This window comes from Aphelocoma coerulescens, chromosome 21 (genome assembly GCF_041296385.1).
Source record: "Aphelocoma coerulescens isolate FSJ_1873_10779 chromosome 21, UR_Acoe_1.0, whole genome shotgun sequence".
Classification (NCBI taxonomy): domain Eukaryota; kingdom Metazoa; phylum Chordata; class Aves; order Passeriformes; family Corvidae; genus Aphelocoma; species Aphelocoma coerulescens.
Window position 1 is genome coordinate 7624556 of NC_091034.1, and position 20032 is coordinate 7644587.

Below are 20032 nucleotides of genomic sequence, written 5' to 3' on the forward strand. Positions count from 1 at the left end.
CAGCCTGCCCAAAAGCAGCTGGAAAAAGGACCAGGACCCAGTGCTGGGACCGCAGGGAATGAACTGCCCCCTCCCTGCGGGCTCCTGCCCTTTCCCTGCTTCCCTCGGGCAGGACGCTGCCAGCCAGGATGGGAAAGGTGCCACCAGCAGAGCCGGGTGAAAGCCAGAGGGAGGTCAGGGCCAAAAGTGAAGGTCCGACAATGGGCTGAGAGCCCTGCCACAGCCCCGGGCAGGGATTCCTGGTGCCCACATGCCAATTCCAGGCTGCCAGGAGCTCACTCTGCCCTCCCTTCGGGTGGAGGCTCTGCCAGGACAGCATTCCTGGCAAAACACAAACACAGCGCCCCGCAAGCCGTTCCCTGCCGCTGTCAGCCCACATTTGGGCCACCAGGACCTGCTGGGTCATTTCTCAGCCACCACAGCCGAGCTCTTCCTCGCCAGGGAGGAACTGGGCAGCACGAAACCCCTCAGGAGGAAGGTGCTGGGGTCACAGAGAACGCACAATTCCTGCTTCCCGCTGAATTCCTGCTTCCCACTGAATTCCTGCTTCCCACCCCTCCAAAAGGCAACAACTTGGGAGGATCACCCTTGCCAGGGGCAGCTTCCCCTCCCAGCCCTTCCAAGGATCCTCCCCTCACCTTGGCAATGCACCTGGAGCCCGAGGGACACAAACATTACGGAATCCACCCACCCTCCCCTCCCACACGCGGGGGACACTGGGTGGTCCTTATCAGGGCACCCCTGGCTCCAGGAGCCTCCAGCTTCCTGTGGGATGGGCACAAGTTGCTCCCCGGCCGCCCCACGAAGCCGCCCCACTCCTCTCCGGGGGCTGGGAGCATCCTGGCGGTCCCGAGGTGCAATTCCAAGGAAGAAGAAAAGCAGAGGAAAGAGGGGAAAAAAACCTCAAGATTGCTCCTCTTTAAACCTGCCCGGCTCCCTGGGGACTGGCAGAACACGATCCCAACGATCCCAGCACTGGGAGGCACGGGCTGCATCCCAAACACCCAGAGAGCCCCGGGCCCAGAGAGGTTCACACCTCTGGGAAGTTCCCCTCACACTCACACCAAGGCTGGGAGAGCCTCTGAGAGCCCAGGAGCCACGAGGGCTCAGCAGGAAACTCTCTCCAAGCCGTTCTTCCCACCGGGATCCACCGCAGGAGCCCCCTCAGAACCCTCTGCCAGGGAGAGGCTGGAGCCCCCCCTCACATTTGCCTTTCCAAGCAGGAACTCCAATCCCTGTCACTGCTCCAGAGGCCTCCCCGGCCACCACTTGGGAACTCCTGGAGCATCGCACAAGGATCCAAGACATTCCCAAAAAACGAGCCCTGCTCCTCTGCTCCGCTTGGTCACTTGGTAGCCAGCTCAGCCTGCCCCTGCATCTTTTCCGTGACAGCTCCTGCATCCTTCCACTTCCAGCTCCTGCATCCTTCCATTCCCAGCTCCTGCATCCTTCCCATCCCTTCTCCTGCATCCTTCCACTTCCAGCTCCTGCATCCTTCCCATCCCTTCTCCTGCATCCTTCCACTTCCAGCTCCTGCATCCTTCCATTCCCAGCTCCTCCATCCTTCCCATCCCTTCTCCTGCATCCTTCCACTTCCGGCTCCTGCATCCTTCCACTTCCAGCCCCTGCATCCTTCCCATCCCAGCTCCTGCATCCTTCCCATCCCTGCTCCTGCATCCTTCCACTCCCAGCTCCTGCATCCTTCCCATCCCTGCTCCTGCATCCTTCCCATCCCTGCTCCTGTATCCTTCCCATCCCTTCTCCTGCATCCTTCCACTTCCAGCTCCTGCATCCTTCCATTCCCAGCTCCTCTATCCTTCCCATCCCTTCTCCTGCATCCTTCCACTTCCAGCTCCTGCATCCTTCCACTTCCAGCTCCTGCATCCTTCCATTCCCAGCTCCTGCATCCTTCCATTCCCAGCTCCTGCATCCTTCCCATCCCTTCTCCTGCATCCTTCCACTTCCGGCTCCTTCATCCTTCCACTCCCAGCTCCTCCATCCTTCCACTTCCAGCTCCTGCATCCTTCCACTCCCAGCTCCTCCATCCTTCCCGGCACACAGCTGCCGAATTCCTGCCCGATGCCCTCACCCGGGCCCTGCCCTGCTGCCACCGCTCCGGGACCATCCCTGTTCCATCCGGGCAGGGCTTCAGAGCCACAGCTCCGCCAGCAATCCAGGATAAGGCCCAAGGCCTGGCTTTGAACAATTCCCAAAGGGAAGCGCGGGCATTTGCATCCTCCCCGCGCGTGTTTTCACATGCAAATCACCCCGGCACAGGCGGCCCTTTCTTCCCAGGTCTGCGGGGCTCTGTCCCCTCCAGCCATTGCGGGGCCGCTTTTAGGGGCAGCCCCGCGTGGATCTGAGCAGCCTTTGTGTCCCGGAGCTTCCAGCTCCAGCACGGCCAGACCGGCTCCTCATCCTCTTAGGAAAGACAAACACCGCGCCCCTTGCGAGGATTTGGGATGGGATTTGACAATCCGAGGATCCGTTTGCCCTGGGGTGACCCCGCACCTGCCTGGCCCGTCCGTGTGGGGTGGCATTTTTGTCCATCAGTGTCCCTGTCCCCAGAGCCGGCCGCTTGGAGAGCCCCTGTCCAGCTGCCACGTCCTGGCCACATCTTTGGTGACAGTGACAGCAGGGACACCCCGTGTGCCACCTGCTCCCTCGGCCAGCCAGGAACATCCAGCCCTTCCCACAGCTTGGGATGTGTCCATGGGGAATGAAGGGCCAGGCAGGACAACCCAGCAAGAGCTGGCCAAGCAAAAAAAAGGACATAATGGCAAAAAACAGGCCATAAAAACAGAAAAAAGGGCCGTAAAAGCAAAAAAAAAAAAGGCCATAAAAGCCACCTTTGGCTCCGGAGAGGGCAGCTGGGGACAGCAAATCCAGGGATCCAGGGCGGTTTGCCTGCCCAGAACCTGGATATTTGTCTCTGGATGGAGCAGGGATGGATTCATCCCTCATCCCTCAGCCACTGCCCATCATCCCCCCTGCACCGACAGCCTTCCTCCCCTTCCTCCTCCTCCTCCTGGGAGCGGCCTCCGGGTGTCCAGGGGACCGCTGAGGGACAGGAGGCACAAATTCCCTGCGGCTGCCAGGACGGAGGAGGGAGGGACAAGGGCCAGGTGCCAACTGAACCCCTCACACGCAGCTGCTCTTCCCCTGCTCCAGGCAAAAATCCATCATCTCCCAGCTAATCCACATCCCCCTGCCCGAATTTTTTCATGGAAGTGCTCCGTGCACCCAGGGCTGCGTGCGGTCAGCGGGCAGCTCAGAGCTGGTGCCACTCCTGGCTGCGTTTCTGTCACAGCCGGGGTGCCAAGGGTGGCACAGGAGGGGCTGGGGGCAGCTGGCTCGGAGGAGCCGGGCACAGGGGAGGGATTATCCCGCTGTTCCCGGAGCCTGGAGCCGGCAGGAGATGCAGCTCCCCGGGCACTGCAAGCAGCAGGAGCCTCACACGCTCCGGTCCCTCGGGAAGGGACGGCACCAGCAGCGGCCTCGGCTTAAATTCCTTCCCATTTCTGCCTCCCAGATTCCAGCCTGAAGCAGGCAAAAAAAAATCGGAGCTGCTTTGGGAGATGATTGACAGCTGTCAGTCACCCCCTCCTCACCCAGCTCCTGCTGTTGCCAGGCTGATTCCCCACCTGGCTCCCTTCCCGCTAATCCTGTTTGGCAGGGAGCTAATTGGGATTTATCTGACAGCACCCAGGGCCTGCAGAGCCGTTTTCTGCTTCCTCCGGGGAGGCGGAGGAGGAGGAGAAGGAGAAGGAGGAGGAGGAGGAGGAGGAGGAGGAGGAGGAGAAGGAGGAGGAGGAGGGAGCCTGCAGAAGGCGTTCGCTCCTTCTCCCTTTCCCCCTCCCCTCCCGCAGTTTTCCCGGCTAATTACCGGCGAGAGGAGCGGGAGGTGGGGGGAGAAACGCGGGGATTTTAATTATTTCATTTAACACTTGGCAGGACCCAGCTTTGACTCCCCGCTGAGCAGCGCTTGGAAATAAAGAGCTTTTAAAGGCTCTCCGCGGGAGAGGAGCGAGCGGGAGTGGGATCCGGGGCTGGGGCGGCCGGGCTGGCGTGTGCAGGGCGGGATGGGGACGTCCATTCACGCCATTCCCAGTGAACATTCCCAATGAACATTCCCAATGAACGCTGCCGCTCCAGGAAGGGCTGGATAAGCGCGGTCTCTTCTGAACAAAAAAGGGGTTTTCCCCACTTGATAACTTTGTCTGGAAGCGGATCCAGCACTGGACCAGGCAGCGCCTTCCAGATGTGCTCAGGGATGGAAAACGCCTGGGAAAGGGATGGAAAAAGCTCCAGCGTGGAGTGGGCCACGCATCTGGTGCCCGGGGACTCCAGGTCCCCCCTCTCCCAGCCCTGCAGACCCCTCCCTGCTCCCCAGAGCTGTGCTCCTGCTGCCTTGCCACTGCGATGTCCCCAGAGAGACCCCACAGATCCCACCCAGCTGGGGGAAGGTTCTGATGCCTCTGCCTCGCCCCTAAAAAAACCAGAACCTTAACCTAAACCAGAAAACTCAAACCGAGGTTCGCCCGCGGAGCTTGGAAGGTCTGGAAGGACAAAACGCTGCCCCAAAGGGGACACGGAGCAAAGCCAAAGGCACCCGAGCGAGGGGAAGCATCTCCGAGCCGAAGCCGCGCAATTCCCGCTGTTCCAAGGACTCTGCGCATCCCTGGCGGCGGTGCCTTCCCAAAGCCGAGCTGCTGCCCTGGGCGCGGCTCACACGGAGCGCTGGGAGCCCATTCCCAGGAGGATTTGGCAGAGAGAGTGAGGATTTCACCCCCTCAGCGGGCACCGCTCCCGGGATCAGCGCCAGGACAGGGGGACAGCGGGGCGCTGCTGGGGACAAGCCCCCGAGTGCGTCCCCCGGCCGTGCTCCGGCTCCTCCGCGGGCTCACACCGCCACCTGCCGCCCTTCCCGACCCTCTCCTGCCGCCGGGAATTCCAGCCGAGCCGCAGGGAGCTCCAAAGGGAGCGGGGCAGAGCCTGGAGCAGCTCCCCGGACAGGGATGGGCTGCCCAGGGCAGCTCCAGGGATCCGCACGGAGGAAGGGACAAACAGGGGGACAAACAGGGGGACAAGCGGGACCTTTCCAACACTTCAACCCGCCCTGAACTTTTATTATCTGGTGGCTGCTGTTCCCCTCCACCAGAGAGAGCCTCGTGAGGCTACTGGAGCCACTGGGAGTGACTGGGAGCGACTGGTCCAAGCCTTCAGGCTCTCCCCGCACGGAGCTCAGCCATCCCTTCTCCCAAACCTCTCCCAAACCCTTCCAGCTGGCTCAGCTGTCAGGATCAGCCGGCAGCGCAGGATTCCTGCAGGATGTGAGGGATGTGGTGGGTGGGAATAGGAAGAACCAGCAGAAAACGGGGATGGAACCACCCCGGGGCACTTCCCTGCAGCAAAGCCCCGGCGGGATAAAATTTGGAGGCGTCCCTGGCGCTCCGGATCCCTTCCCAGAGAGAAAGCAATGAGTGACATCCCGCAGCCGCAGGGTGGCTCAGGCTGGGGGGGCTGCCAGAACCCTAAACCCGCATCAGCAGAGCCCCAAAATCCCATCAATAGAGCCCCAAAACCCCAGCTGGTGAGAAAACTCCTCCTGCCACAGACCCAGACCATAAAGCAGAGGGATCTCGGCAAAATCCCCCAATTCCAGTCCCCCGGGGGATCAAGGGGTGGAGGGACACAGGAATGCCCAGCACATCCCTGAGCCAAGGGCATTTGTCCCTGGATCCGTGGCCACCACCCCTGGGCAGGGACAGAGCTCCCCCAGCTCTCCCTGCACCTCTCGTGGGCATCGGAGAGAGCCCAAAAATGACCCAAATTCACCCCTGAGCCTGCCCTGGGACAGGGAGGGGAGAGGGGAGAGGGGAAAAGGGGGGAAAGGGGGGAAAAGGGGGGAAAAGGGGGGAAAAAAGGAGGGAAAGGGAGGGAGGGAGGGGGGGAAGGGGGAAAAATGGGGAGAAAAACGGGGGGAAAGGGGGGAAAAAGGGGGGGAAAAGGGGGGGGAAGGGGGGGAAAAGGGGAGGAAAACGGGGGGGAGGGGGGAAAAGGGGGGAAAAAACGGGGGGAAAAAAGAAGGGGGGGAAAAAGAAGGGGGGAAAAAAGAAGGGGGGAAAAAGGGGGGGGGAAGGGAGGGGGGGAAAAAGGGGGGAAAAAAGCCTTTCCCCTTCCCCCCTGAGCAGCTGGAAAATCGCCCCCAGAGGGGTTTGTGTGCTGGATGGGGCACAGCAAGGAGAGCGAGCATCCTCAGGAATCCAGACCCTTTCCCAGCTTCCCACCAGCTCCGGGAGAGCCCGGGAGCAGCCAAGCCCCGGCTCCTGCCCCTGCCAGCCTCACCCGGCACCCGCAGAGCGCCGAGCAGGGGCACCAGGATTGATTCCCTGCATCCCTGAGGAGCGGGAGGCCCGGGAAGCGGCAGCCAGCAGAGGATGCTGTCGGCTCGGAAAAGTTCCCCGTGCTCCTCCCGCGGCCGGGAGCGTGCGGCTTCCCAGGAAATTTGGGCGTCCCTGTGTCCCCTCTGCAGCGCCGTGGCAGCGGGGCACGTTTCCAGCAGAAGGCTCGGCATTCCCGGCGGGATCAGCAGGGCCCAGCCCATGGATCAGCACAGCCGGGGCCGCGGACAGGGTGGAAAACCCAGGAGCAGCGGTTTTATGGAGCTCCCTCCACAGCTGGGACACTCCTGGGTCAACCCCTTCTCCCCGGCCCCTTCGGCACTCGGGGGCAGAGCTGGCACAGCTCTGTCCCACCCCAAAAGGCTGCTGTGGGGTCGGCAGCGATCCTAAAGGTCCTGGAGTGAGCACAGGAGCTCGAGAGTGGGAAGAGGGACAGCCCCGAACCCAAATCTGGGGCAGTCCTGGTTCAATCCCTTCTTCCCAGCTCCAGGGGTTTGGCACTGCCAGCACAATGCCCAGCCCAAGGGCAGCTGGGCTGGCACGGCTCTGTCCCATCTCAAATCACCCCAGAAGCTGCTGTGGGGTCAGGAGCAAACCTGAAATTATTGGGGTGAGCACAGGAGCTCGAGAGTGGGGAGAGGAACAGCCCCAACCCCGAATCTGGGGCACTCCTGGTTCAATCCCTTCCCCCTGGTTCCTTTGGCAGCTGAGCCGGCACAGCTTTGCCCCACCCCACACCACCCCAAAAAGCTGCTTTGGGGTCGGCAGCGATCCTAAAGGTCCTGGGGTGAGCAGAAAAGTGGGAAGAGGAGCAGCTCCAACCCCAAATCTGGGGCACTCCTGGCTCAATCCCTTCTCCTCGGCTCCTCTGGCAACCGAGCCCCATCCAGCCTGGCCTTGGACCCTTCCAGGGATGGGGCAGCTCCGCTGGGCACCCTGTGCCAGCGTTTTGCCACCCTCATTGTAAGAATTTCTTCCTCGTACCCGGTGTGAGCCCACCCTCCTCCAGCTCCAGCCCATCCCCACTGGTCCTGCCACACCTCCCTCGCTTTTCCTGGGAGATTCCCAAGGAATTGCTCCGCTTGCCCCACACCTGGAGCACCCCAGCTCAGCCAGGACGAGGACAGGAATTCCCTCCTTCCAAACCACCCCCCCGCCCCAGGCCAGCTCGGCAGCCCAGTCCTCCCAGTTTGCCCCAGTTCGAGCTCCGAGAGCTCCGCCCGCCCTCCCCAGGCCGCAGGTGAAGGTGAGAGGCTGAGCATGGAGAGGAAGATGAAGCAAGCGCTACGTGAGGAGTCCTTAGATCACAGTTCCGCACCCCCAGCGCTCCGGGGGATCGGTGCCACCGCCCTGAGGCCGGGGACAAACCGGGGACAAACCCAAGGAGCCGGGCGGGGCACGGAGGGAGGAGCCGGGAGCTCCCCAAACTGTGATCTAACAGCAATAGCGGCTCGGAGGTGTGAGCACAGCCCCGAGGGGCCGGGGGGTGCTGCACACCTCGGGAGGCTCCTATTGCTCCAGCACATCCCGAGGGATGGGGATGACAGGGACTAAGCCAGTGGATGGAGAAAATGGGAATTTGGGGGTTTTTTTTTTTGGTGTGATACCCCCACCACTTACCGGCGAGAAGCTTCCTATGTTCTTTAGAAAGCAGAGGAGGAGAAAAAGGAGAGAAGAAATCAGTTAGAAGCAGGAAAACAGGAGCAGCCCCCAAGCTTTCCACCTCCCCAAGCCCCCTCTGCCACCTGAGGTGCTTCCAGGTGTCTCTCCCAGCCCTTTCCAGGCTGGATCCTGCCCCACATCCAGGCAGGATCGAGGAATTCTTTCTCCCTCTTCCCAGCGATCCAAATCTCACAGGTGAAAAGCAGGAGGAACTCCCAGGGAACCGACCTGGGTTCTTTTCCCACGTGCAGCAGGTCCCGGAAGGGAATCCAAGGCCAAGCTGTGCCCTGGGGACATCCACGTGGTCCAGATCCGGCTGGGAAGGACCAGGGGCAGAGGGACACAGGACTGGCACTGCCACCTTCGGCTGCAACACCCAGAAAACCCCAGAGCTCACCCAGAAAGCCCCAGTTCTTCCCCTGTTAAGCCTCACTTCGGGAGTGCATTCCCATCCCCACCCTCCAAGCACACGGATTTGAACACGTCTGAGTGGCACAAGGAGCTCCCAAATCTGCCGGCAGCCGGGAAACAGCCGGATCCTGCTGATCCCGATGATCCCACACACAAATCCTGCCCAGCAAAACCAGGGGGAAAGAGCCCCAGGACACCGAAACCGTGCCAAGCACAGCACAAATCCCACCAGGAGCGTCCCAGCAGCGACTCCTGACCACCCTGACCACGCTGGATCTGATCCACGAGGAGCTGGCACTCGAGGAGCTGCTGGGGAATATCCCAGGCACAGAACTCCCATTAACCATTAAATTCCACGGATTTTCTGGGCAAAGGGATGAATTTCTGAAAGCAAACCACAGTCCAGGAGCTAAACCTGCAGCTGCCATGGCTTCAGATGTTTCCCTCTCCCATCCCAGCCTGATCCCTCCTCTCTGAAGGAGAGGGCTGGAAGCACTTTTGGGGCTGAGGGAAGCGGAGCAGGGGATGAAACGAGGTCCTGGCAGAGGTGACGAGAGAGCAGGGCCAGGGTTGGCAGCTGAGCATTTTAAGGGCCCTGAGGAGCCTGGATTGTCCATCCAGGGAATCGGGGAACTCCCGTGAGCAGCATGGAATGCTGCCTGTGGAAGCGGGGTCCCCGTCCCACGGGGGGAATCCAACCCCTGGCCCCTCTCCTCTATTCACAGAGCCCCAGGGGTGTGGATGGACGGAGGGAGGGAGGGAGGGATGGATGGAAGGATGGAGGGTTGGAAGGATGGATGGAAGGATGGATGGAAGGATGGAGGGATGGATGGATGGAGGGATGGAGGGATGGAGGGATGGATGGATGGATGGATGGATGGATGGATGGATGGAGGGATGGATGGATGGAGGGATGGATGGATGGAGGGATGGAAGGAGGGATGGAAGGATGGATGGAAGGATGGAAGGATGGAAGGAAGGATGGAGGGATGGAGGGATGGAGGGATGGAGGGATGGAGGGATGGAGGGAGGGATGGATGGAGGGATGGATGGGCCAGAGGTGCCACCTCCTCTGCCAGGTGACAACAGCACGGATGGAGGCAGCACCATCCCCGTAATTTGAATTTAGAGGTGCCGGAGCTGAGGGAGGCAGAGCTGGAACTCCGAGCTGGCCACAAATATTCCACCTGCCCCAGGCCACGGGGGCTCGGCTCTCGCTTCTGTTTTCCTTCCTCTTTTTATAAATCCAAAATCCCAAAATAACTTAGGCTGCTCTGGGATATTTTCCAGCTGTTTTTTTCCCCCCTCTCTTCCTTTCTGCTGGCGCTGATTTAGGGCTGCAGGACACGATCCCAGAAGGGCCTTGGGATGCCCCCACAGCCAGACTGGACACTTGGCCCTGAGGAGCCACAAGCCAGGGGTCACTCACAGGGACTCCAGACCATTCCTGTGCTCAGCCACATCCACCCACAGCTCCGGATGGACATCCCAGCCCCTTCCCACACAATTCCCATCCATCCCATGGCTCCCTGTCCCTCAGGAGACCCTCCCAGCCAGACTGGACACTTGACCCTACAGAGCCACAAGCCAAGGGTGACTCCAGACCTCTCCTGTGCTCGGCCACATCCCCCCACAGCTCCGGATGGACACTCCAGCCCCATCCCACACAATTCCCATCCATCCCTGTCCCTCGGAGCCCCCCCAGCCCAGCAGGGCCCAGACGTTCCCCTCTGATTTTCAGAACAAAAGTGCAATTGAGCCGAGCCACCCCCGAGCCTGACCCTCCCTTCAACTCCAGCAGAATTCCCGGGGCTTTGATTTTCCCCTTCACGGAGCTGCGGCTCCGCGAGGCCGCTGAGAACATCAAGGAGAGGCAGAGAAGTTTGTTTTACTCGGGATTAAATAAAACAAAACCCGAAAGGAGAGCGGGAGGCTCCGTTCCAAGGTCAGGCACTCGCCTGTGGAAACTTCCCCGGCCAGCAGCGCGCTTGGAGCAGGGAATATTCCTGGGAAGAGAGGCAGGGCAGGAGGATGGTGCCGGAACAAAGCTGCCCTTCCCTGCTTTTCCCTTCCCTTCCCTCCCGAGGCACCCAGGATGCGCCTTTGAGTCACTCCGGGTGTCTGGGACAAGTGGCACTGCTGGGAAGCCACGTGTGGCCACCCCCCGAGGCGGCTCCTGAGTCACTCCCAGGGTTTCTCCCGGGCCACTTCCTGGCCAAAGCACGGGGCAAAGCTCAGCCAGGCACGTTGTTCCCTGGGAAAACCCTGCCTGGAGATCCCCGGCCTGGAAAGGAGGCTCTGGGAAGTGGCTTCAGACCAACCATGGGCAGGGCAGAGAGTCCCTTTCCCGGTTTTCCTTCGGAAGGGAAGCTGCTGCCTTCCAGGGAATGGGATTGGGGTGGGTATTCCCCACCTGGGAGGGTCCAGGAGCCGGGAGGAAGGGCTGGGAAAAGTCGGGATAGCCACAAACAGCTCCCAGCAACTTCATACTGAAATCCCTCCGCAAACGCAGCCTGGGAATTCCTTTTCCTGGCGCTCGGCAATGAATTCGGGAATTTTCGGGAGTCTGGGGCCACGCTGTTGTTAATTACACACTAATTAAGCACGTTACACCCACTCTCAGACACAGATCAATCAACTGGCAGCGCATCAGCGTCCTGCGAGCCGCCTCCCTGCAGAGCCGCGATTTTGGGATTGGGATTGGGATGGGAGCATCCCCAGAGCCACGCCGGGAAGAAGGGAGAGGAAGAGGCCGGGATTCCTCCACCTTCCTCCCTTCCCAAGCTCTGAAAGTCCCCGAAACGCCGCCAGGATTGGAACCAGATGTGTAGGAAGTGTCTCATTAGCGGTAATTGCTTCGCGAGGATTTGAGGTTTCCCCTCTCCGCCACCACCAAAAACACTCGGAAGGAGCTGCCGTGGGTCCGGGACAAGGGGAAAAAAAAACCCCTCAGGGCAGAGTTTGTGCTGCACAAACGTTTGGGATTGGCGGCAGGGAAAGTTTGTTCAGCGGGGGCTGAGGGATCTGATCCCATCCCGGCAGATTAAGCTGGAAAAACTCCGCCTAAATCCCACTTTCCTGCCTCATCGCGGCCAAATGATTCGTGAAATGGGCTCACAGTTACGTGCCCTGCACCCTCCCGGCTTCCAGAGGGGGAAAACAGGCACGGGGCACTCCGGGAGCTCCTGCCCCACAGCCCGGGGCTGGTCGGGGACGTGGCAGCGGCTCCAGGCTTCCCCAGCCATCCCCGTGCTCCACCTGCAGAGTGGTTTTCCATGGATTGCAGGGCTGGAGCGGACAAATCCAAGGGATCAGGGCAGGCAGGTCCTTGCAGGGAACAGGCTCAGAGCAGGGAGACCCAAACCAAGGCAGGTTTCATAATTTCTGCAGGGACTGGATGAGATCCAAGACCTTTCCAAGGCCCTGTGGCATCCAGAGCCAAGATTTTCCTGTGCTGCACGAGCTCCCCACACCAGGGGCGATTTCCCACCTCTTCCCTAAATCATCTCTTGGTTCTTGTGCTGAATTCCCACTTCTCCACAGAAAACCACCACAGAATTCCCAATGTATGGCACAAACCTCTCCACGATTCTCCTCCCTGCACCCTGCCGGCGCTGGATTTGATCCCTCCTCGGGGAGCAGAGGGAAGCAGAGCCACCCTGCTGTCCCCCCAGTGCTGGATCCCGGCGGGCTGAGCCATCCCCAGCCCCACTGAGGGGACCGGGGAAGGTGATTACAGACAGCAAATCCCGGGAAGCAGCTCCCCGGACCCTAAATCCCACCAGAATCTCTCTCCACGCATCCCTCAGGGACAGGACCGAGCTGTGAGGACACAAAGCCGCACCAGCCCTTTGTGGTGCCATCACTTCGGCACCTCCCTGAGCAACATCCGTGTCCCGAGCGCCATTCCCGACACCGGGACAGCCCCAATCCCGGCTGGGGCACAACCCCGGCCGCTCTGGCCCCGTTTCCTCCCGCAGCCCTGGGGACAAAGGCGCCTTTGCCGGGCACGACGCCGGGCTGGGGTCAGAGGAGGAGCCGCACCCGCTTTATTTTTGGTGAGAGCGGCGCAGTGGCGATGCGCGGATCTCCCAGGCTCCTCAAGTGCCACCAGCGGGGCGGTGTCCCCTGTCCCCAGCGGGGCTGTGTCCCCCATTCCCAGTGGGGCGGTGTCCCCCATTCCCAGTAGGGCGGTGTCCCCCATTCCCAGCGGGGCGGTGTCCCCTGTCCCCAGTGGGGCTGTTTCCCCCTGTTCCCAGTGGGGCTGTGTCCCCCATTCCCAGTGGGGCTGTTTCGCCCTGTTCCCAGTGGGGCTGTGTCCCCCATTCCCAGTAGGGTGGTGTCCCCCATTCCCAGTGGGGCTGTGTCCCCCATTCCCAGTGGGGCGGTGTCCCCCATTCCCAGTAGGGCGGTGTCCCCCATTCCCAGCGGGGCGGTGTCCCCTGTCCCCAGTAGGGCTGTGTCCCCCATTCCCAGTAGGGCTGTGTCCCCCATTCCCAGCGGGGCGGTGTCCCCCATTCCCAGTAGGGCTGTCCCCCCCATTCCCAGCGGGGCTGTGTCCCCCATTCCCAGCGGGGCTGTGTCCCCCATCCCCAGTGGGGCTGTGTCCCCCATTCCCAGTGGGGTAGTGTCCCCCGTTCCCAGTAGGGCTGTGTCCCCCGTTCCCAGTGGGGCTGTGTCCCCCATTCCCAGTAGGGCTGTGTCCCCCATTCCCAGCAGGGCTGTGTCCCCCATTCCCAGCGGAGCGGTGTCCCCCATTCCCAGCGGGGCGGTGTCCCCCATTCCCAGCAGGGCTGTGTCCCCCATTCCCAGTGGGGTAGTGTCCCCCGTTCCCAGTAGGGCTGTGTCCCCCGTTCCCAGTGGGGCTGTGTCCCCCATTCCCAGTAGGGCTGTGTCCCCCATTCCCAGCAGGGCTGTGTCCCCCATTCCCAGCGGAGCGGTGTCCCCCATTCCCAGCGGGGCGGTGTCCCCCATTCCCAGCAGGGCTGTGTCCCCCATTCCCAGCGGGGCGGTGTCCCCCGTCCCCAGCGCAGCCCCGGCGCTCACACAAAGGCCGCTTCTGTTGGAGCCCGGCGCTGGTTCCTGGGAAGGGAGCCAGGCCTGGCAGCTCCCGGCAGCGGGAATCAAAGCCCCGTTTGTGCTGCCGAGCCCCCCGAGCCGCGCTGGGGCACCCGCGCAGGGCGGCAAGGCCGGAGCAGCCGGCCGGGGACAGCGACACAGCCCCGCGCACAGATGGGGACAGCGGGGGGACAGCGGGCACGGAGCGGGACAGGAGCCAGCCTTGGCCGAGGAAAAGCTGTGCCACGGGCGGGACGCTGGGCAGCCCCCCCAGGAGCCCCCCGAGCCCGGGAGCAGCGCCCGGGGCTGCGGGAAGGGGGGAGCGGGGAGGAGCCGCGGTGCCCGCCGCGGGCAGGGGGGCACGGCCGGAGGGCTCTCCTGAGGGTGCCCTGCTTTGTCCCTGCTCCTGCTTCGCCGGTTTTTTATCCGTTCTCCTGCTTTCTCCTGCTCCCACGCTCCCGTTTTCTCAGTCCCAATCCCAGCTCCCGTTCTGGAATGCCACTGCAGCATCCTTCCTCAGCCCTAAACTCCCGTGTCCGGTGTCCCAGTTTCCCTGCACTGGAGCGAAAGGCAAATCCCCTGCAGGAATCCACGCGGCCTCTCCTTCTCCTCTGCTCTTTACGCCGCTTTTAAGTCGCTTTTCCGCTGTCCTGAATAATTGACGGGGACATGAAAATTTAAAGTCTTTCAAGATCCCATTAAAATTCATTTCCCTTTCCCTTCGGAGAATTGCCGTTGCTGGAGTCCCATGTAGGGCAGCTGCCTCCCTTCCCAGGACTTAACTCCGGAGAAAATTCCCTGTCAATTGTTCCATGGAGACCCTGGAATGACATCCCTCATCCCTCTCCATCAGCAGCCTGCTCATCCCATTCCCTCCTGATTCCAGCACCGATCCCGCAGCTCTGCCTGCTCCAACCCGCTCAGCATTCCCATGGCAGGGTAATGGGATCCTGCTCTGATCCAGGACTGCAGCCCCTCATCCTCTTCCTCACAGGAATTTGGGGTGCGATTCCCAAAATCCCTCTTCCCCAGCTATTCCTGTTTCGCATCCCATCTTCCCTGAGCCTGGGGGTGAGGTCTGGGATATTCCAGCAGGAGAAATCCCAATAAACCATCCAGGGTCCCTTCCAGGATGCCCAGTGCTGGTGGCCATGGTCCTTGGCACACTGGGAATACTGGGAAGCGCTGGGGGAGAGCATCCAGGCAAAGCCAATCCCTGGAGCAGCATGGCCTTGGAGAAGTGTGGGATTCACAGGGAATCCCGCCCAAGGAATTGGTGGAGTCTCCATCCCTGGAGATGTCCCAAAATCCCAGAGAGGTGGCACGTGGGGGTGTGGCTCGGTGGCCACCACGGCAGTGCTGGGTTAAGGGTTGGATTCCATGATCCAGGAGGGCTTTTCCAGCCTTAAACCATTCCATGGTTCCGTGACCGGAAAGGTCTTTTCCAACCTGCACGGGTTCTGTGATCCCAGGGGTCTTTCCAACCCTAAGGATTCCATGATTCCATAAAAGGCTTGGCCCATTCCCTGCCTGGCCCCTTCCTAACACTGACCCATCGCATCCCATTAAAATTCCCAGGAAGAGAGCGACCCTGGCCTGGGAAGTTTAGGACAGATGGCCCTGGATTTAGGAACATATTCCTAAATTCCTCCAAATTGTCATTAAAAGGCCAAAGCTGTGTTTCCCTGGAGCATCTGTGACGTGGGAGGAATAACTCAGGAATAACCTAAGGAATAACCTAAGGGAACCATCACAAAGCATCAGGAAAACAGTAAAAAAATGAAAGTTTGAGCTGCTTTTAGTGCTCTTAAAATGCCACCAAGGCCACCAAACCCTTTTCTGGGAGCTGTTCCCAGCTTTCCTCTGCTTCCCAGCCGCTTCCCAGCTCTCCAGAGGCTGCCGGGACCGGCTCGGGTTTCCCACGGAACTCCTGGAGTTAATCAAGTGTCACAACCTTGGGCAAAGCTCTCCCAATTTCCTCCACTTGACCAAATGATCCCGAGGATTTGGAGCAGGCTCCATAAATCCCAAAGCCACGTGGGGTTTGTTTTCCAGGAGGGAATTACCAGGGGATGCTGGGTGGGAAGCTCACACTTCCCTTTCCAGCAACAGGAGAGTCTTTTTTTCCCCTCTTGGAAAAGGAACAAGGGCTTCAGAGCAGGCTCCAGAGGGATGGGATGGGATGGGAAATATCCTGGGCTAGAAGGGACCCACAAAGATCCCCGAGTCCAACCCCAAACTCCCACCCTGGACATTCCCACTTCCACAAGGAATTCCCAGAATCATTCAGGCTGGAAAATCCCTCCCAGCCCATCGAGTCCAAGCTCTGCCCCATCCCCGGAGCGCTTCCATGTCCAGGCATTCCTTGGCCGCCTCCAGGGATGGGGATCCCAAACCTCCCTGGGCAGCACATTCCAAAGTTCTCCCACCTTTCCCATGGAGCAATTCCTGCTGCTGTCCAGCCTGGCACCAGCTCGAGGCCGTTTCCTCTTGCCCCGTCCAAGCCAGGACCAACTGCAGGCAGCGGTCGGCGCCGAGGCCGGGGCTTACGGAGGGAATCCAAGGAAAACACGGAACACAGGGCGAGGACGCGTTCCCAGGGCAATTCCTTCCTCATCCATGGAGGTGGGAGCACATCTCCCACCCCCCCTACAGCTCCTGCTGCCATAGGATCTTCTGGAGCAGGGCTGGGATCCAGGGGAGCTTCCCAGCCCTTCCCAGGTCCATCCCGAACAGCGAAATCCAAGGGGCAGATCCTGGGATATGAAAGTCCCAAGGAGATCAGGGCCTTTTTAAGGGAACGATGAGGAAACAGCTGGGAGAGTGCCTGGCACGAAAGCCATGGAAAAGCAGGAGATGGGAATGGATTTGGGGTCAGCCACAGGGTCCAGCATGGCTGGGAGGTTCCAGGAAGGACTCAGAGCTGCCCACTCTGGGGTTTTGGGGGGAAAACATGGAAAAATCCCAAATAAAACCCTTTAAGAACGGCTCCAAGCGGCACAGAGGAAAAGCCTGGCAGTGCCCAGCAGCAGGATCTCCCTGTCCTGCTCCAGAATCCTGCAGCTCCCGGAATTTCCCTTCCCTGTCCCTGTCCTGCAAAATGTCTGCAGGATCAGGAAGGATCAGCACCATTCCTGCCTGCAGGAGGGTCGGGAAGAGGAGCTGGGATCTTTTCCAGGATCAGGGAGAATTAACGATCCTCACGGGAGGCTGAGGAGGCCAAATCTGAATTCTTTCTTCCCCAAAAAGAAGCTCCAAAGCCGAACAGAGTCTGATCCATCCCCAAGGGATGCCCGGCGTGGGTGGCAGCAGCACTGTTCCAACACTCCTGCTTTAAAACCTTCCAGGTATCCCAATCTCCACCCTCACGATCCCTGGGATTCGGGCACATCCCGCTTTTGCCAGGGAATTTTTATCCACACCCTAACCAGGACAGAGGGGGTTTTTTCTCACGGCAGGGGACAAAAGGGAGGAGCTTTTCTGTGCCCTCCATGCCCTGCTGCCACCTGCCAGGAACAGGCGGATCCAAGATCCAAGGAATCCTCCTCCCACACACGCCCTCGGAGCCGGGAATCCCACAAAAGCATCCTTGTGGGGCCGGCCCCAAAAGAAGAGAGGAACAATGTTCTTACCTAAGGAATGATCCACGGGGGACGGGGCAGCACATGGAAAAAAAAAAACACAGGGAAAAAGGCTGGATCAGACCTGGGAAAATCCTGCTGGGAAAACAGCCCGGCCCTGCTCCTCCCTGGGCAGCCTGGGCTGGTTCTGATGGGAATGGGGAGGAGCTGCACCCTCACCCCAAAAGGCTGCGATTCACCCCCAAAAATCTGCAGTCCCCCAGAGCAGAGGGTAACCCCAAAAAGCTGCAGCCTTCCAGATATTCACCCCAAAAAAGCTGCAGCCCCCCGAGGAATTCACCCCAAAAACCCCACAGCCCCCCCAGGCCTGTTCCCTACAGCCCAGCCCCTTTTCCCCTCTACCACAACCCAAAATTCCCTGTGGGAAGGACAACGAGGACCTGACAGAGCCAGGGAAAGGCTCCTGTCCTTAAAAAGGGTGACGGGGGAGCGAGGGTCCAGGAAAAGCAGGGAAAAGCTCCTGTCCCAACAATCTGAGGCTGAAGGGGCAGTGAGGATTGAGAAAAAGCAGGGAAAAGCTCCTGTCCCTAAAAGCTGAGGCCGAAGGGAAAACGGGGGCTGGACGAGGCCGGAACAGCAGCAGCAGCTGCTGCCAAGGGCCGTGCCAGGGTTGCCAGGGCTGCCGGGCTCTGTTATCCAGCAACAGCCTTTGAAGTCAGGGCCCAGGAATGTGCCCGGCTCTGCTCTGCCAGGGAAGGAGGGACAGCGCTGCCGGAGCCGCCGGAGCCGCCTCGCTGCTCCCCGGGAGCATCCCCGGTGCTCATCCCGTATCCACATCCCATATACACATCCCGTATCCTCATCCCATATCCTCATCCCGTATCCTCATCCCGTATCCTCATCCCGTATCCACATCCCGTATCCTCATCCCGTATCCTCATCCCATATCCACATCCCGTATCCTCATCCCGTATCCTCATCCCGTATCCTCATCCCACAGCCAGTGCTTCGAGGAATCCTGCTGCTTTCCCCTGGAATCCGCTGCTTTCCCCTCTGGAATCCCACTGCTTTCCCCCTGGAATCCCACTGCTTTCCCCTCTGGAATCCCATTGCTTTCCTCTTCGTTTTCCAGGAAAAAGCCCCCGGAAGCTGGAGATGGTCCCCACCACCCCGGCCAGGCCGCACTGCTCATCCCATGTCCCCAAACGTCCCCTCTGCAGCCCCATCCCTCTTCCAGCCCCTTCCCCACGGGAGGGACCCCACTGCACACTCCCTCTGTTCAGCCAGGCTTCTCCTGAACAAATTCCGATGGATTTTGGGGTGTTGGTTCCCACGTGGGCGGCTCTGGGCCCGGGAACAACGATTGCTGTATTTGGGCACCCCCGGAGCGTTCCCGGGATTTCAGCTGCCTGGAGCTGCAGGTGCGGGGCTGGAGCTGGGATTGGAGCAGCCACCGACCCCTTGGATGAGTTATGGGATCATGGAACGGCTTGGATGGGGTTTAAATCCCAGCCAGTGCCACCCCTGCCGTGGGCAGGGACAAATCCCTCTGTCCCACGTTGCTCCAGCCTGGCCTTGGACACTTCCAGGGATGGGGAATCCCTGGAATAACCTGTGCCAGGGCCTCCCCACCCTCCCAGGGAAGGATTTCTTCCCGATCTCCCACCGAAATTCCCCCACTTTCACTCGGAACACCTCGTTGTGGTGCAGCTGGAAGGATCCAGCAGAGCCAGCTATCCATTCTCTGTCCATTCCAGAGGCGAGATGTGACTTTTCCCACCCCCCTGACCCCACCACCCACGGCCTGGATTCCGGGATCGGTGCCCAGGGTGACCCTGAGCTCCCCCAGGGCGCAGGGAATGCGACACATGGAGATGCGGGACACGGGAGATTTCCTGGGAAGGGAAAGGCTTTCATCTGGAGCAGGCTCCAAACGAGTGCCAGCTGCTCCCAGCTCCCTCCTGGCACACGCACGGGGCCGGGGCAGGGCACATTCCCACATTCCCACGCGGATCCCACAGGCCGGAGGCAGAAGGGTGCCAGTCTGGGGTCAGGTGTGACGTTATCCCGCAGGGATAGAGCCACGGGCAGGCTCCGGGATCCCCACAAACCCTTCCCTCCCCAGGCCAGATCCAGGATTCATCCCTGCCTCCACCATTCCGGCACGGAGACCCCAAATCCCTCCTGCTGCTGGCACAGAACTGAACGGGATCAGCTCCCAGTGGGAATTCTGTGAGCCCACATTCCCAGCACGGACACTGCCCCAGGCAGCACATCCCAACTTCCCAAAACCCTTCCTGCCCAGCTCCAGAGCCTTTCCAGTGTCCCAGTTTCCCTCCAGGAACCCGTGTGGCCTCTCCTGAAATTTCCTTTGCTCCTTGGGGGGTTTAAAGTCGCTTTTCCTCCTCCGTGGCACAGGGGTGGCAGGAACGGGCACGGGGCACGAGCAGCGATGCCACTTCCACAGGGACCCTGGGCCGTGGGTTTGTGACAATCCCGGGAGCCCTGGGCCAGCCCGGGAACGGCACCTGGCAGAGCAGGGAGCAGAGCCCTGGAATCCCACACTGGGATCCAGGGAATGCCACAGGAGGAAAAATTCCCCCCCTCCTGTCCTGGCCATGCCCCTCTATGAGCATCAAGCAGCAAGAAAATCCCAATCCCGATTCCCTTCCACAGCCACTGCAGCATCCTTCCTCATCCCTAAATTCCTGCTTCCAGCAGGAATCTCCCAGACCTCCCCTCCCTGCCCCTGGAGCAGCCAGAGGGGTCAGTCCCCACCCCTCAGTGCCACCCCTGTCCTGCCCTGGCCACCCCCCTGGGAGCCCTCTGGACAGATGGACAGCCGGGAAGCGTCCGTCCTGCAGATCCCAGGGCACGGGGCCAGGGTTCAGAGGTCTCAGGGAAAATTCCCGCTGG

The 20032-nt window shown here is 60.7% G+C and overlaps 1 protein-coding gene across 2 annotated transcripts in view; it reads right to left on the reverse strand.

The window, feature by feature from the left end:
- Positions 1–20032, reverse strand: part of AGRN (agrin) — an 87953-nt gene that overhangs the window by 54641 nt on the left and 13280 nt on the right. Inside the window, exon 3 of one of the 2 annotated variants that reach the window (XM_069034767.1) lies at positions 8025–8045. The exons of the other annotated variant lie outside the window; for it this stretch is intronic. Coding sequence (XP_068890868.1) covers positions 8025–8045 — 21 coding nt within the window. The remainder of the gene's footprint in view (positions 1–8024; positions 8046–20032) is intronic. 2 annotated transcript variants of the gene reach the window in all.